The 16,331-nt window shown below is 37.7% G+C and overlaps 1 protein-coding gene and 1 pseudogene across 1 annotated transcript; both read left to right on the top strand.

Moving 5' to 3' along the window:
* LOC105002038 (olfactory receptor 148-like) lies at positions 1-933 on the top strand. Its single transcript, XM_010858480.1, has one exon. It carries the CDS (start codon positions 1-3, stop codon positions 931-933), a length of 933 nt encoding a protein of 310 aa, XP_010856782.1.
* Positions 934-10,760: 9,827 nt separating this feature from the next.
* The window catches only part of LOC105002039, a 19,747-nt pseudogene continuing 14,176 nt past the window's right edge, over positions 10,761-16,331 (top strand).

The following is a 16,331-nucleotide window of genomic DNA, read 5'->3' on the forward strand; positions in this document are numbered from 1 at the left end:
ATGAGGAACCACACAGAGCTGAATGAGTTCATCCTACTGGGAATACCTCAGACAGAGGGAGTGGAGACTGTGCTCCTTGGCATCTTCTCGTTCATTTACCCCTTGACCCTGCTCGGAAATTTGCTCATCCTTCTAGCAATTGTCTCCTCCTCGACCCTTCACACTCCCATGTTCTTCTTCTTGGGACTCCTCTCGATTTTGGACATGCTGTTCCCCTCTGTTCTCTGTCCCAAGATGCTAGTCTATTTTTCTGGCCAGAACCGAGCCATTTCTTATAAGGGATGTGCTGTTCAGCTCTTCTTCTATCATTTCCTGGGTTCTACAGAAGGCTGCCTCTATTCTGTGATGGCTTATGATCGTTTTGTTGCCATCTGTCACCCACTGAGGTATAAGCTCATCATGAGACCTGGAGTCTGTGTTGGTTTGGTCTTGGCAGCCTGGTTGGTGGGTTGTCTTCAGGCCACTATCCTGACATCCTTTACCTTTCAGCTACCCTACTGTGGCCCTAATCAGGTGGACCACTTCTTCTGTGACATTCCTGTTATCTTACCCCTGGCTTGTGCTGACAGCTCCTTTGCCCAGGGTGTAGCTTCCACTAGTGTTGGCTTTCTGGCTTTAATGCTTTGGTTGAGTATTTGTGCCTCCTACACATGCATTGGGATTGCCATTTTGAGGATCCGTTCGGCAGAGGGCAGGCAGAAAGCTTTCTCTACCTGCAGTGCCCACCTCACTGCCATTCTCTGTGCCTTTGGACCTATAATCATTGTCTATCTGCAGCCCACACCCAACCCCTTGCTAGATGCCATGGTGCAACTATTAAATAATACTGTCTCACCCATGCTGAACTCGTTAATCTATTCCTTAAGGAACAAGGAAGTGAAAAGTTCCCTAAAAAGGATTTTCCACAATGTAGTATTTACTGTTCTGCACTAAATTAAGGGTTTTATAGTGGATTTTAAAATGTATTGACTCTTAATATCACTCACCTACTCAATCAAATGAGTAATTAGATAAATAATCAAATAATATCAAGGGAAAATGCTTTCTCTAAAGCATTAAGTCTGCCTAATAAGATTTTCTATTTTTGTGCATAATTGTAAACCCGGAGGCCCCATAAGTAACTTCATAATTCATGCTATTCTCAGTGCACTAATCCTGGAGAAGGAATCCAAGGGAAATTGCAAGAAGCTTGAGACAGATTTCTTATAATAGACAGCAAATTTTGCCTGATTGAAAATAGTGAAGATCTATGGCAATACAAAAGTTATCCTTCAATAGCCATCTCTGTGCCAAATTAGTTTTTCTTACTTCACTTAGAATGTAATCATTCCTCGGTTCTCCCTATATGCATTTCAGTTTGTTCATGTTGCTAACAGTAGTATTAATCGTAATTGCTAGACCATGATCTGTGATGAATATTCCATAGATACCATCTCATGTAATCTTCATATCCCCCCATAAAGGAGTTTCAATTTCAAAAAAAAGAACTTTGAGGATTAGAAGCTTCAAATAATGGAGCCAAGTTTGCACATTAAGTGGCAAACCAGACCTCACATTCAGATCTTGTTAATTAAATAGCTCTTACTCTTAATCCCGCTACAACATGATTACCCTGAAGGACCTGCTTGGCAATTTATTCAAACTCACGACCTCTTTCCGGAGCTCATGATACACAGAGAGCTTTCAATAAATAACTAGTAAAATATGCATGGACATAGGTCATGTTTATATGTTGACTTTATTATTATCTCCATTAATTCTGTGCCATGACTCATTGTATCCCTCTGTACATGGTGGCAATGAGATCTAGAAATAAGTATTTTGCCATTCATAACACATTTAATTACAGTAAAGCCAGGTATAGCCCAAGCCCTCTTAACTCCTATTGTCATTTTTTTTCCTGCTCTACCATACAGACAACATCCCAGATTACTCTTTAGTGTGAAAGGGTTGGGAAAGCCTTCCTGTTCAGTGTTGTTTGAAGAGATGTCCTGATTACTGGGTTCAATGACCAGTTCTTGTTCTCCCACCAAGACATTTTCCAAGTTGGCTTCCAGTGATACTCAAGTTGGTCATTATTTCTAAATTTTCTCCAGAAATCAGGGGGAAAGAGAGAGCAATATTTACTGCCCTAAGCTTTTATGACATTTTATTAATTTGTAGTTATTTTGTATTCCATTTTTATTCCCCAAAGTTTCCATTCTACCTGAAACCATTAAAAACAAACAAAAAAATACAACCCTGAATTAAATACACTGTTGCTGCAAATCAAAACCACTATGAGATACCATTTCACACCAGTCAGAATGGCAGCCCATTTAAAGGTAGACAATGGTTTGATGTGCAGTGTGAGAATTCCAAGGCCCTTCCTAACCTGACCAGTAAAATCTAACATCACAATAAAAATTCCTATGCTTTGGGAATGTATCCTAGACAATATGTTGCATTTAAGCAATTCTACTATAGTTTGATGTCCTATTAATGCTGGATATTGGTGGAAACCCCACATGCTATGATATCTGATAAAGCCTGGATATGGATTATGGACAGATACTTATAGATTTTTTTCTATGCAATGGAAAATTCCATCATGTTTGTCTTATTCACTGTTATACCCACAGGATGTGGCCCAGTGATCTACTAGGAACTGTGGGTAGGTTTGTTGCATGAATAAATGGATACCGCTTAGACTTTCAAATTAAATGTAATTACCTATTCATTTACATAAAACAGAAACATGAGTGAAATAATTAGGATAGGTAAAAATCACATTCACTAATTTAAATATATATTCTCATTAAAGTTGAAGATGTATGAAAGCTGAATATGAATGAACTCCAACCACTTGCCTCCTTCTAATAATTACTACTTAGCACTGAAAAAATCAAAGCTGTTTAAATCTTTCCTATATGTGAAGTTTTAGTACAGCACCCAATATAAAATTTTATTTAAATAATGTGTACACACACATGTACACACTGCTTTTTAATATTGTACTCCATCAACAGTAACAACAAACAAATATTTTGATTAAAAAGGAGATCAAGGACTTAAACAGACATTTCTCCAAAAAAGACACACAAATGGCCAATAAGCATATGAAAAGATGCTCAATCTCTACCGCTAGAGAAATTCAAATCAAATTCATGAGAAATCACCTCACACCCATTAGAATGGCTCTTACTGGAAAAAAAAGAGGAAAAGATAAGAAATGTGAAGAAGCTGGAACCATTGTTCATTATTGGTGGGGATATAAAGTGGTGCAGCCACTATGGAAAGCAGTATGCTGGTTCCTCAAAAAATTTAAAAATAAAATTGCCCTGTGATTTAGCAATTATCCTTCTGAATTATGTCCAAAAGGGTCTTAAATAGATATTTGTAGCATGCTCCTCATCATGGCATTATTCACAATAGGCAGGAGGTGGAAGCAATTCAGGTGTCCATTAATGATGAATAGATAATCAAAATGTGGTACATACATACAGGCAATAGTACTCCCATCTTTACAAGGAAGAAAATCCCATCTTTACAAGGAAGAAAATCCCATCTTTACATGGAAGAAACTTGAAGAGATTATGTTAAGTGAAATAAGCAGTCACAAAATAAGACAGATACTATGTGATTTCTGTATGATTTAAGTATATGAGGTTTATAAAGTTGTCAAAATATAGAAAAAGAAGGTAGAATCACCATTCTACCTTGCCAGGGTTGCCAGGGGTGGGGAAAGGGAAAATAATTTAATGGATGTAAACTTTCCTTTTGTAAGATGAAAAAGCTGTAAAGTTTGGTTGCACAACAACATGAATATACTTAGCACTACTGAACTGTACACTGAAAATGGTTGACAGTAAATTTTGTGCTTTATGTCTTTTAGCACAGTTTAAAAATTAGGCTGCTTATTTAGTTTTCACATATCCTGTGATTTTTGAGTTTGCTGCTGCTGCTAAGTCGCTTGTCGTGTCCGACTCTGTGCGACCCCATAGATGGCAGCCTACCAGGCTCCACGGTCCCTGGGATTCTCCAGGCAAGTACACTGGAGTGGGTTGCTATTTCCTTCTCCAATGCATGAAAATGAAAAGTGAAAGTGAAGTCACTCAGTCGTGTCCGACTCTTTGTGACTCCATGGACTGCAGCTCACCAGGCTCCTCTGTCCACAGGACTTTCCAGGCAAGAGTACTGGAGTGAGGTGCCATTGCCTTCTCCATTTGAGTTTGCTAGTTCTCCCCTTTTTCTTATAACTCCATCTGCAGTTCAGTCAGTTCAGTTCAGTTGCTCAGTTGCATCTGACTCTTTGTGACCCCATGGGCTGCAGCACGCCAGGCTCCTCTGTCCATGGGATTCTCGAGGCAAGAATACTGGAATGGATTGTCATTCCCTTCTCCAGGGGATCTTGCTGACCCAGGGATCGAACCTGGTCTCCTGCATTGCAGGCATATTCTATATTGTCTGAGCCACCAGGGAAGCCCATGTGCTTCTGTTACCTTCATAATTTTACAATGACTTTATAACACTTTAAAAAAAAATAAGCCTTTTTTTTTTTTAAAGAGACATGTAAATATGCAATTATTGAGGCAGGATATCTGAACAGAAAGTTTTGAGGAAAAAATTCAGAGCAATTACTTCACAGAAAAACAGGAACCATTTTTTTCCCCTAAAACCATGGTGTACTATATATTATATTGTTTATAGATTATGCCTAATTTGTAAAAACAGGTTCTGATCCCAAAGACTGGGGTTCTACTGTTCTCATTCTCATACTGTTACTCTCCTTTGTTGGTTCTGATCTTCTCGGTGTTCCCAGGAGACACTTGTGTGGAGCCTTTTCCTGATAATTAGAATCCAAGTCTAGTTCTCAGGGTAATTTCAGGTACAGAAACTTAAATGCAAAAAAATTCTACTCTGATGTCAACTGGTTAGGCTAAAGGAGGATATTAATCCACATACATTCCCAGTAGCATTTCTCTGACTTAGTTACTATCTTTTCTCCTTTTTCCCTGACCAAGTATCTCAAACTTCTATAGTCCAAGGACTTTCCTTATTTGTATTTCTCAATGTATTTGAGCTCCTCCAGCCACCCTCCCCATGATAGTTGGTGTTATCTCTTCACATGCCCTCTTTCCAATAATACACTCAAATACAAGGCTACTAAAAACCCTCTTAGATTTTTCAAACTTCCTAATATAGAGACCACAATATAGAAAGTGACCAATCCAGCTCTGGGTAATCATTTCTTACGTGGGGCTCTCAAGCTTTATCTCGGGCTTTCCTGATGGCTCAGTTGGTAAAGAATCCACCTGTAATGCAGGAGACCCAGGTTTGATCCTTTGATCCTTAGGAAGATCCCCTGAAGAAGGAAATGGCAACCCATTCCAGTGTTCTTGCCTGGAGAATCTCATTGACAGAGGAGCCAGGTGGGCTACAGTCCATGGTGTCACAAAGTGGGACATGATTGAGCAACTAACACATACACACATCTGTCTACCTACCTATGTGTGCTTATTTTGACAAGTATAAGAAAAATTATTAATCAGAAAGTTAATATTAAAAAGGAATTATGCAAAACTACATATAGGGTATGATTGTAAGTAGTTAAAAATATAACTGTGTTTATAGTGATTGGAAAGAGCATATTAAATACAGTCAAGGAAAGATACTGGTATTTTTCTCACTCTTGAATATTTATCAGATAGTAATAAAGTTGTAATGCTACATTTACAATAAATCTATAATATGTTATGAAATAATGAGATGTGTAATGGGAAACGGGTGTTAAGATAGACAGGAGGACCTCTAATTAGTCCCTTTGGTGATTCGCAATTCTTAAGTCTAAGATTGGGCCACAGGGGATAGTGTCTTAATAGAAACTCTCCAGTTTGAAAATATCATAAATCCAGCATTTCATGACCAGACTACATGACAGGGCTGAGTGTGGAAACTTTGTGTCTTGGACTCAAGAGCACAAGGTGCTGAACCTTGTCTCTGTGTCATGGCATCTTACGTCAATATGGACTTTGGGCTTTAGAAATATATTCTTGCCTAAAACTTGACAAAAACCCCTCTGCCCATGTTAGGTGTGTTTTCCATTAGCTGGTGTTTGTCTAAAACTTTACCTCCTTCTATTCAACTCTTATTCTGCTTACACTATGCTTCTCCCTTTTCTCTCTCTCTGTCTTGCTTTTAACTCTATTTGTCCTGATCATTTTCCCTGTTCAAACAACTTAAGAAGGAGAATTATGGAAGTTATGAAAATTCTTATATATTGCTGAGTCCTGTGATTCATTGGGAAGTCAGCACTGAGAAGGACGTGAAGCAGGGCAGACTTAGAGATAAGTGTGCTCATGCAGTAGGAGAATGATTTGTATGAGGAAGGTGGATGAGATTGAAGCAGATTGGTTCTTTGTTTATGAATTCCCTTTTGCGGTTAGTATAAAAAATAAAAACTATCCCCACTCTTAACATCTACTCTTTTAATCAATATCAATCTACTCCTCTTATCAATATGAGAACTTCCTTTAGCAGGTGTATGTACTTTCATTGTCATTGAACCCTGAAGGTTAAAATACAAATTTCTTTGAATGTGGTGATAGCAAAAGTCACAAAATTTATAAAATGCTAATAATATAAAATTTTAGAATTCAGAGTTGGAAGAAAATATCTAGTTTAGTCTCCTTTGCAGCAAAATAATTCCTTCTTATGTTTCCCTAAGGGTAAAATTTTCTGCTTGAAAATCTTCTGTTATTATCTGTTCTTAGAAATTTTTTTTCCTGGTATGTCAGGTTCTTTCCTGAGAATAGGTTTGGATGGAGATAAGGCATTGAGTGCTAACTGCAGAGGAGGAAAGAGAATTTTGAAATTGAATCTAAGGTAATTTGTGAAATCTACACTTTTGCTGATCACATGTTTGTAACAAACACCTTTGTGAATTTGTTGAGCTAGAAACAGAAAAAGTTCAGGTAAATGGAGAATTTATGCACTTCTAGCCTACAAAATATCTTTTAATTCTGCCAGATATTTACATAATCCTCTGCTGAAGGTCTCATGGAAAGAACATTTTTCCTGACCTGTGTGTTTTTCTTTGATATTTTTAAAAAAGCTTTATTTTTTTTAGATGAGTTTTTGGTTTACAGTACAGATTTCTCATATACTGTAGGCCCATACACATGTACAGCCTGTCCCATATCCAAACATCCCCATCAGAGGGCACACTTGTTATAAACGATAAATCTACCCTGATACATCATTATTACCTGAAATCCATAGTTTACTTTGGGGTCCACTTTCAGTTTTGTCCATTCAATGGATTTGAACAAATATGTAATAGCATCTACCTACCATTCCATACAATGTATTTTCACTGACCTAAAAGTCCTTTGTGCTCCACCTATCCATCCCCTGCCAACCAGTAATCTTTTTACTGTCTCCAGAATGTCATATGGTTGGAATGATAAAGGTTGTAGCTCTTTCAGATAGACTTCTTTCACTTAGTAACACAGCCTTATTATTCCTCCATGTCTTTGCATAGGTTGATGGCTCATTTCTTTATAGCACTTAATGATGTTCCATTGTCTGGATTTACCATAGTTTATCCATTCCCCTACTGAAGGACATCTTGGCTGCTTCCAAGTTTTGGCAATTGTGAATAAAGTTTATATAAACATCAATGTGCAGAGTTTTGTGTTAATATACATTTTCAACTCCTTTGCTTAAATATCAAGGACCATGGCTGCTAGATCATGGTAAGAATACACTGAGATTCATAACAAACTGCCAAACTGTCTTACAAAGTGACTGTGCCATTTGCATGTCTACCAGAAATGAGAGCTCCTGTTACTTCACATTCTCACTAGTATTTGGTATTGTCAGTGTTTTAGATTTTGGGCATTCTAGGTGTGTAGTGTTATCTCTTTGTTTTAATTTGTATTTCCCTGAAAATCCCATGTGCGGAGGAGCCTGGTAGGCTGCAGTCCATGGAGTCACGAAGAGTCAGACACGACTGAGCGACTTCACTTTCTCTTTTCACTTTCATTCCCTGGAGAAGGAAAATGCAACCCACTCCAGTGTTCTTGTCTGGAGAATCCCAGGGACGGGGGAGCCTGGTGGGCTGCCGTCTATGGGGTCGCACAGAGTCGGACACGACTGAAGCAACTTAGCAGCAGCAGATGACATAATGTGGAACATCCTTTTATGTCCTTATTTTCCATGTTTATATTTATCTTCTTTGGTGAGGTATCTATTAAGGTCTTTGGGATAATTTTTAATTGGGTTGTTGGTTTTCTTATTACTGAATTTTTAAGAGTTCTTCATAACATTAGTCATTTGTCAGATGTCTTTTACAAAATATTTTCTCTCATTCTGTAGCTTATTTTCTCATTCTCTTAGCTGTGTTTTTGGCAAAACAAGTTTTTTTTTTTTTAATTTTAATGAAGTTCAGTGTATCAGTTATTTCTCTTATGAATTGTGCCTTTGGTGCTATATCTAAAAACTCATTGCCGTATCCAAGATCGTGTAGATTTTCTCCTAAATTATCATCTATGAGTTCAGTAGTTTTGCATTTCACATTCAGGTTTGTTATTCATTTGAAGTTAATTTTTGTGGAGGGTGTAAGGTCTATGTCTAGATATATTTTGTGTGTGTGTGTGTGTGTGTGTGTGTGAGAGAGAGAGAGAGAGAGAGAGAGAGAGAGAGAGAGAGAGAGAGAGAGAGATGTCCTGTTCTGGAATCATTAGTTTTAAAAAGACCATCTTTTCTCATTGTATTGCATTGCCTTTGCTCTTTTGTCAAAGATCAGTTGACTATGTTTACTCTACTTTTTTTAAAATCTTGCAGATCCCTTTTCAAGTCCATTTCTAATTATATCTTCATCACACCTTCAATGCTTTTGTTTTAACTACATTACCATTGTCTTATATGCATGAGGACATAATATTGGACATATTGGACATTTACTACTAAATGCCAAGCATTGGGCAAGGAATTTTATTTTTGTTATCTCATTCAATCCTCACAAAGACTTTATGAGGCAGACAATATGATTATCCACTGTTCTTCTGTAAGAGTTGAGGCTCAGAGAGGTTAAGTGAGTTTCTTATGGTCCAGAGGTAGAAAATGATAGAGTCAGGGTCAGAGTTAGAAACCAGTTTTATATTAGGTTAAGTTTTTTAGGGATAACACTTTATTTTATTCATCTTTATATTTCTAGCAGGTGGATAGAAAATTAATGTTTGTGAGATTAAATTGATTGTTGAGGCTTAAACTCAATGTGTAAAGTATATTTGGGGCTGGAAAGGAGTTTTTTTGCTTTCCTGTTTGTATTTTTGCCAGAATCACAATCTACTCAAACATTTTATACAGGACAAGCTTTATACAGGGCCCTGGCTCTATAGATTGATTTCAAGGTTATTCTGAAGAGCTCCTATTTTCTCTACTTCTTCATTCTTTGCCATAAATTCTACTTATTGAGCTTTTTTCCCTGTATGGCTATAAGCCTTTATTCTCATAAAATTGAAACAACGTAGGAAATGGTAAGAGATTAGCAATTTATAAATTAATGTTAATCCATCTATCAGATTATTTCCTATGAGCAAATATTGATCACAAACAGAGAAAAATCAGTTATATCCAAGTGACAACATGTGGACGGCTAACATAAAATTTGATTCAAAGGAACAAAAGAAGATATTGGGCCTTCAGAAAAAATAATTGAGGATCTTTAGGCTTATATGACTGACATTAATTAATGAAGTTAAAAAATTATAATGTAATTGAAATTTACATGAATGAGATCTGTGGTATAGAAATAAAGTCTTCCTGAGGAGGGATATATTTCTGGTGGGATGCAATAGCTATTTCTATTACTTACACGAGGCTCTTCTAGACTCAGTGTAATTCCTGTGTGTGTGTGTGAGCATGTTATAAATATGAATTGTATATCTTTTCTTGAATGTAAATGCTAAACAGTGGAAAACACTATCACTGTAAGTAAAAATAAATAGGTAAATGAATATCATTTCTGTTTAGGTTCCCATTTTTATATGCATATACTTGGATAGTTGGTCTATCGCTTTGCTGTGCTTAGTCGCTCAGTTGCGTCTGACTCTTTGTGACCCCAAGGACTGTAGCCCACCAAGATCCTCTTTCCTTGGGATTCTCTAGGCAAGAATATTGGAGTTGGTTGCCCCGCAGTTATCCAGGGGATCGTCCCAACCCAGGGATCAAACCCAAGTCTCTCACATTGCAGGCTGATTCTTTACCAGCTGAGCCACCTGGGAAGCTCAAGAATACTAGAGTGGGTAGCCTATCCCTTCTCCAGGGGATTTTCCTGACCTAGGAATCAAACCAGGGCCTCCTGATTTGCAGGCAAATTCTTTACCAGCCACCAGAGAAGCCCAGTTGGTCTATTAAGCAATTAATTATGACTTGGCTTATAATACAAAACAAGTTTGCCATCTGATGCCAAATTTTCCTTGGAGAAGATGCTTCTGTAATATACCAGTTTGTGTGATGATAAACTGGATTGGGAGAAACTACCTAAAACCTATAATAAGAGTTGATTACTGCGAGGTTTGTCAACTATAAATTATTCTATGTAATTTTGCACATGAAAAATACTGAGGCCAAATGCAACACATTACTTAGCTGCAGGTCCGGATTTATTACTGGTTTCCTTTTCCTCTTTGACATTTTTTTGCTCACAGTCACTGTTTGAGAAATAAGTTTACTAGGAAGATATTTTCTCAGTTATTTGTAGTCTTATATCATGAATGCTTTGCTTTTCCAGGACTGCCTGGTGCATAGACATGCAGAACTATACTTCTGTGTCAGAGTTCATATCGTTGGGAATTCCTAACACTGGAGGGCTGGAGAACTTGCTATTCATCCTGTTTTTGATGTTCTATCTCTTCACTTTACTGGGAAACCTGCTCATCTTCCTCACCATTCTGGTTTCTTCCAACCTCCACACCCCCATGTATTTTTTCCTGTCAGTGTTTGACGTATTTTTCCCTTCAGTGAGTTCCCCCAAAATGATACTACCTAATGGGACAAAGCTGAACCATCTCTTACCAGGGCTGTGCCTCCCAGCTGTTATTTTACCACTTTCTGGGTAGTACCAAGTGCTTCCTCTACACTGTGATGGCCTATGACTGCTTTGTGGCTATTTGTCACTCTTTGTGATACATGGTTATCAAGAACCCCAGAGTGTGTACCAGCTTGACAGTGGGTTCTTGGCTGGGTAGCTGCCTACATGGAAATATCCTCACATTTCTTGTGTTTAAGTTACTTTACTGTGGCCCCGATGAGTTGGACAATTTCTTCTGTGACATCCCAGTGGTGCTACCCCTGGCCTGTGCAGACACCTCTCTAGCTCAGATGGTAAGCTTCACTAACATGGATTTTGTGACTCTTACATGCCTTATCCTTATCCTTACTTCCTATGGTTGCATTGTCCTTTCCATTTTCAAAATCAAATCTTCTGAAGGCAGGCGCCGAGCTTTTTCAACCTGCAGTGCCCACCTGATTTCAATCATCTTGTTCTATAGGCCTGTGATGCTCATCTATCTTCGGCCTGCTTCCATCCCCTGGCTAGATTCTGTTATCCAAGTGTTAAATAATATTGTTGTCCCTTCCCTTAATCCTTTGATTTATACCTTGAGAAACAAGGATGTGAAGCTGGCTCTGAGGAAAGCATTAACTCAAGTGGTCCATGTTCTGGGGCATAAGGTATGGTGGCAGTTCCTTTCTGAAATTCTTTGAGGAGTTGCTTCAGATACACTACTTGTACAATAGGATTGATGCTGAAATAGTGAGCTGGGTGAAGATGCTATGTGACATCTCTTGGGAGTCCTGTCATGTGGTCAGGGATTGGTGGACTGAGCCATGATGTACTGCTTCAAGGACACTTTTCAGATTAACTCAGCCTTTCTCTGTTTTAATTTGCCAAAACAGTGTATCTTTTCTGCTTTACACAGTCTGTTCTCGTGGGAACTGTGTTTTCATTGATTACCATAAAGAAACAAGGTTCTGGAGAACATGGACTGGCTTCCTTCCTTCTTTCCCCAAATATATGCTGTACTCTATTTTCTTACAATCTCTTTCTGGCCATTTAATAAAACCAGGTCAACAAGGTGTGAAATTTTAAAGTAGAATTGCACAGTTTGGTAAATTTAAGTTTAAACTTGGTTTATAACTTCTATGGCTTTAATCATGTCTTCTCAGTACAAAACAATCCCATTTGAAGCTTTATGCTTTTGGCCATCAGAGAAATTTGGCATTAAAATTCTACTCATATGTCATAAGTGAGAAGTTGGCCATTAATCTATTCTTATAAAATGGGAGACTGGATTTCTGTAAATTGGCAGAGGAAAGTCTCTCTGAGTCAGCATTCTCTATTCATTATAGGTTTGGTCCATTTCCTGAAAATCTAATAGATCTGTAATTAGTTAAAATTGAAGCACTAACAATGTAACTTACTTTTTTTTGAATCTTTCAACATTAAAATTTTTTTTTATTTTTTAATATAAATTTATTTATTTTAATTGGAGGTTAATTACTTTACAATATTGTATTGGTTTTAATCAAATGAGCTTTAGGTTTATTATCTATTTAGATTTATCCAAACACCTAGAATAAGAGCTAACACTTAAAATAGTCCAATGTATATGATACACTTTACATGTATTGACTAATTTCTCACAAAATCCTAAGACATAGATATATATGCATACATATCCTCCTTTCATAGGTAAAGCAACTAAGGCCAGCAAAATTTTTCCTCCCAGACAGTCTGAATCTAGAACTGAATGGTTACTGGCTTATAAAAAGTACTGAAGAATCATAAATTCTATATAATTATAGTTATCCTTACCATCTTGCTTTCTGAATATTATTTGCTGTTCTATTTTTCATATACAGACAAAAAAGAACACACATTTCGTGACTCCATTTGTAAAAAATATCCCAAAAGGGCAAATTCATAGAGACAGAAAGTAGATTAATGGTTGCCTAGAGCTTGGAGTAAGGATGAGAATGATTGTAAATGGACATTTTTTTCCCTTTTAGTATGAGGGAAATATTTTAAAATTAGATTGTGATTATAGTTGTACAACTTTATAAATACATATTCTTTGTAAATGTATTCTTATTGAGTTGTACACATAAAATATGTATTTTATGATATACAAATTATATCTAAATAAACTTATTAAAATACTAAAAAATCAATACTAGTCAAAAAGCTTTAAGGTTTTATGATTATCTGATTTAACATCTTTATTTTGAAAACAAAGCTAATGAGTAAGAAAGTGAGTAGTAATATATGACTATAACATATTTACTTTTTAAATTAAGACTCAGATAATTTATTCCACTTTGTTAGAAGTGACCAAAAGCTTTAAATGCAGACAGACTGATATTCAAATCTAAATTCTGTGATTGACTTTTGGAGTTAACTTTGGCAATTATTTAAACTTTTTCAGCGTTATTTTATCTTTAAAAAGAAAATAATATCTACTCATAGGGTTGATGATGCCAGAATGAAATAAAGGGGCCTTGAAGAGTTTGGTTAAAAAAAAAAATAGGAGAATCTCAGTAAAACGTAATTATAATTTCAAAACCATGGAGAAATAAGACTTTTCTGAATTCATTAGCATGAAAAAAAAGACAATAATGATTAGAAAGCTGTAAATCCTTAAACCATTTTAGTGCATTTTGTATTATCCCAAAAGAGTCCGACACGACTGAGCGACTTCACTCACTCACTCAAAGTGATTTTAGCTATAACAAATTTTCTATTAGAAAAGTTTATTGGCATATAGTTGCTTTACAAAGTTGTGTGAGTTTCTGCTTTACAACAAAATGAACCACCTATATATACATGTATATCCCCTCTCTCTTGAGACTCCGTCCCACTCCCATTCCACCCCTCCAGGTCATCACAGAGCACTGAGCTGAGCTCCCTGTGCTGTACAGCACTTTCCTACTTGTTATCTGTTTGACACATGGTAGTGTGTATACGTCAGTCCTAATCTCCCAGTTTGTCCTCCCTTTCCTACTGACCCCAACCCATGTCTGCAAGACTGTTTTCTAGACCCGCATCTCTATTCCTGCCCTGCAAATAAGTTCAACAGGAACATTTTTCTAGATTTCATATATATGCATTCAGTTCAGTTCAGTTCAGTCACTCAGTCCTGTCCGACTCTTTGCGACCCCATGAATCGCAGCACGCCTGGCCTCCCTGTCCATCACCAACTCCCGCAGTTCACCCAAACACACGTCCATCAAGTCGGTGATGCCATCCAGCCATCTCATCCTCTGTCGTCCCCCTTTCCTCCTGCCCCCAATCCCTCCAAGCATCAGAGACGTTTCCAATGAGTTAACTCTTCGCATGAGGTGGCCAAGTACTGGAGTTTCAGCTTTAGCATCATTCCTTCCAAAGAACACCCAGGACTGATCTCCTTTAGAATGGATTGGTTGGATCTCCTTGCAGTCCATGGGACTCTCAAGAGTCTTCTCCAACACCACAGTTCAAAAGCATCAATTCTTCGGTGCTCAGCTTTCTTCACAGTCCAACTCTCATACCCATATATGACCACTGGAAAAACCATAGCCTTGACTAGACGAACCTTTGTTGGCAAAGTAATGTCTCTGCTTTTCAATATGCTATCTAGGTTGGTCAAAACTTTCCTTTCAAGGAGTAAGCGCCTTTTAATTTTATAGCTGCAGTCACCATCTGCAGTGATTTTGGAGCCCCCACAATAAAGTCTGACACTGTTTCCACCGTTTCCCCATCTATTTCCCATGAAGTGATGGGACCAGATGCCATGATCTTCGTTTTCTGAATGTTGAGCTTTAAGCCAACTTTTTCACTCTCCTCTTTCACTTTCATCAAGTATATGATATTTGTTTTTCTCTTTCTGGCTTACTTCACTCTGTATGCCAGACTCTAGGGGTTTCCACGTGGCACTAGTGGTAAGGAAACTGCCTGCCAATGCAGGAGACATTAGAGACATGAGTTCGATCCCTGGGTCAGGAAGATCCCCTGGAGAAGGAAATGGCAACCCACTCCAGTACTCTTGCCTGGAAAATGCCATGGACAGAGGAACCTGGCATGCTACAGCCCATGGGGTTGCCAAGAATCAGGCACAACTGAAACTACTTAGCCCAGCACAGGTTCATCCACAACACTAAGAGTGACCCAGTTTTATTGTTCTGTGGCTGAGTATAGTCCATATATGTATGTACTACCTCTTCCAACATGCTTGTTTCATTGAGCAGCCAGTAAAAATAACGTGCTCACAGCCCTACCTAATTTTATCTTTTTATGCTCTGATTCTTTCTCTACACAGCAGTCAGCAGACTGATTCTTAAAATGTTAAGTTGAATCAAGTCACAGTAGTTAAAGCATGCTGAGAGAAACACAAGTAGTGATCTTTAACAGGAATAAAGAAATGAAAAAATAAACAAATGGATTTTTAGAAAAGGATGTTAATTCAGGAAGATGAAAAACTGATATTGGGAGACTATACAGAAATTATGAAAAAAAGCAGTTTTCTTTTTTTTTAATTTAATTTTTAAACTTTACAGTATTGTATTGGTTTTGCCAAATATCAAAATGAATCCGCCACAGGTATACATGTGTTCCCTATCCTGAACCCTCCTCCCTCCTTCCTCCCCATACCATCCCTCTGGGTCATCCCAGTGCACCAGCCCCAAGCATCCAGTATCATGCATCGAACCTGGACTGGCGACTCTTTTCATATATGATATTATACGTATTTCAATGCCATTCTCCCAAATCATCCCACTCCCTCCCTCTCTCACAGAGTCCAAAAGACTGTTCTATACATCAGTGTCTCTTTTGCTGTCTCATATACAGGGTTATTGTTACCATCTTTCTAAATTCCATATATATGTGTTAGTATACTGTATTCATGTTTTTCTTTCTATCTTACTTCACTCTGTATAATAGGCTTCAGTTTCATCCACCTCATTAGAACTGATTCAAATGTATTCTTTTTAATGGCTGAGTAATACTCCATTGTGTATATGCACCACTGCTTTCTTATCCATTTGTCAGCTGATGGACATCTAGGTTGCGTCCATGTCCTGGCTATTATAAACAGTGCTGCTATGAACATTGGGGTACGTGTGTCTCTTTCAATTCTGGTTTCCTCAGTGTGTATGCCCAGCAGTGGGATTGCTGGATCATAAGTCAGTTCTATTTCCAGTTTTTTAAGGAATCTCCACACTGTTCTCCATAGTGGCTGTACTCGTTTGCATTCCCACCAACAGTGCAAGAGGGTTCCCTTTTCTCCACACCCTCTCCAGCATTTATT

The sequence above is a fragment of the Bison bison genome, unplaced genomic scaffold (genome assembly GCF_000754665.1).
Source record: "Bison bison bison isolate TAMUID 2011002044 unplaced genomic scaffold, Bison_UMD1.0 scf7180017864388, whole genome shotgun sequence".
Classification (NCBI taxonomy): Eukaryota; Metazoa; Chordata; class Mammalia; order Artiodactyla; family Bovidae; genus Bison; species Bison bison.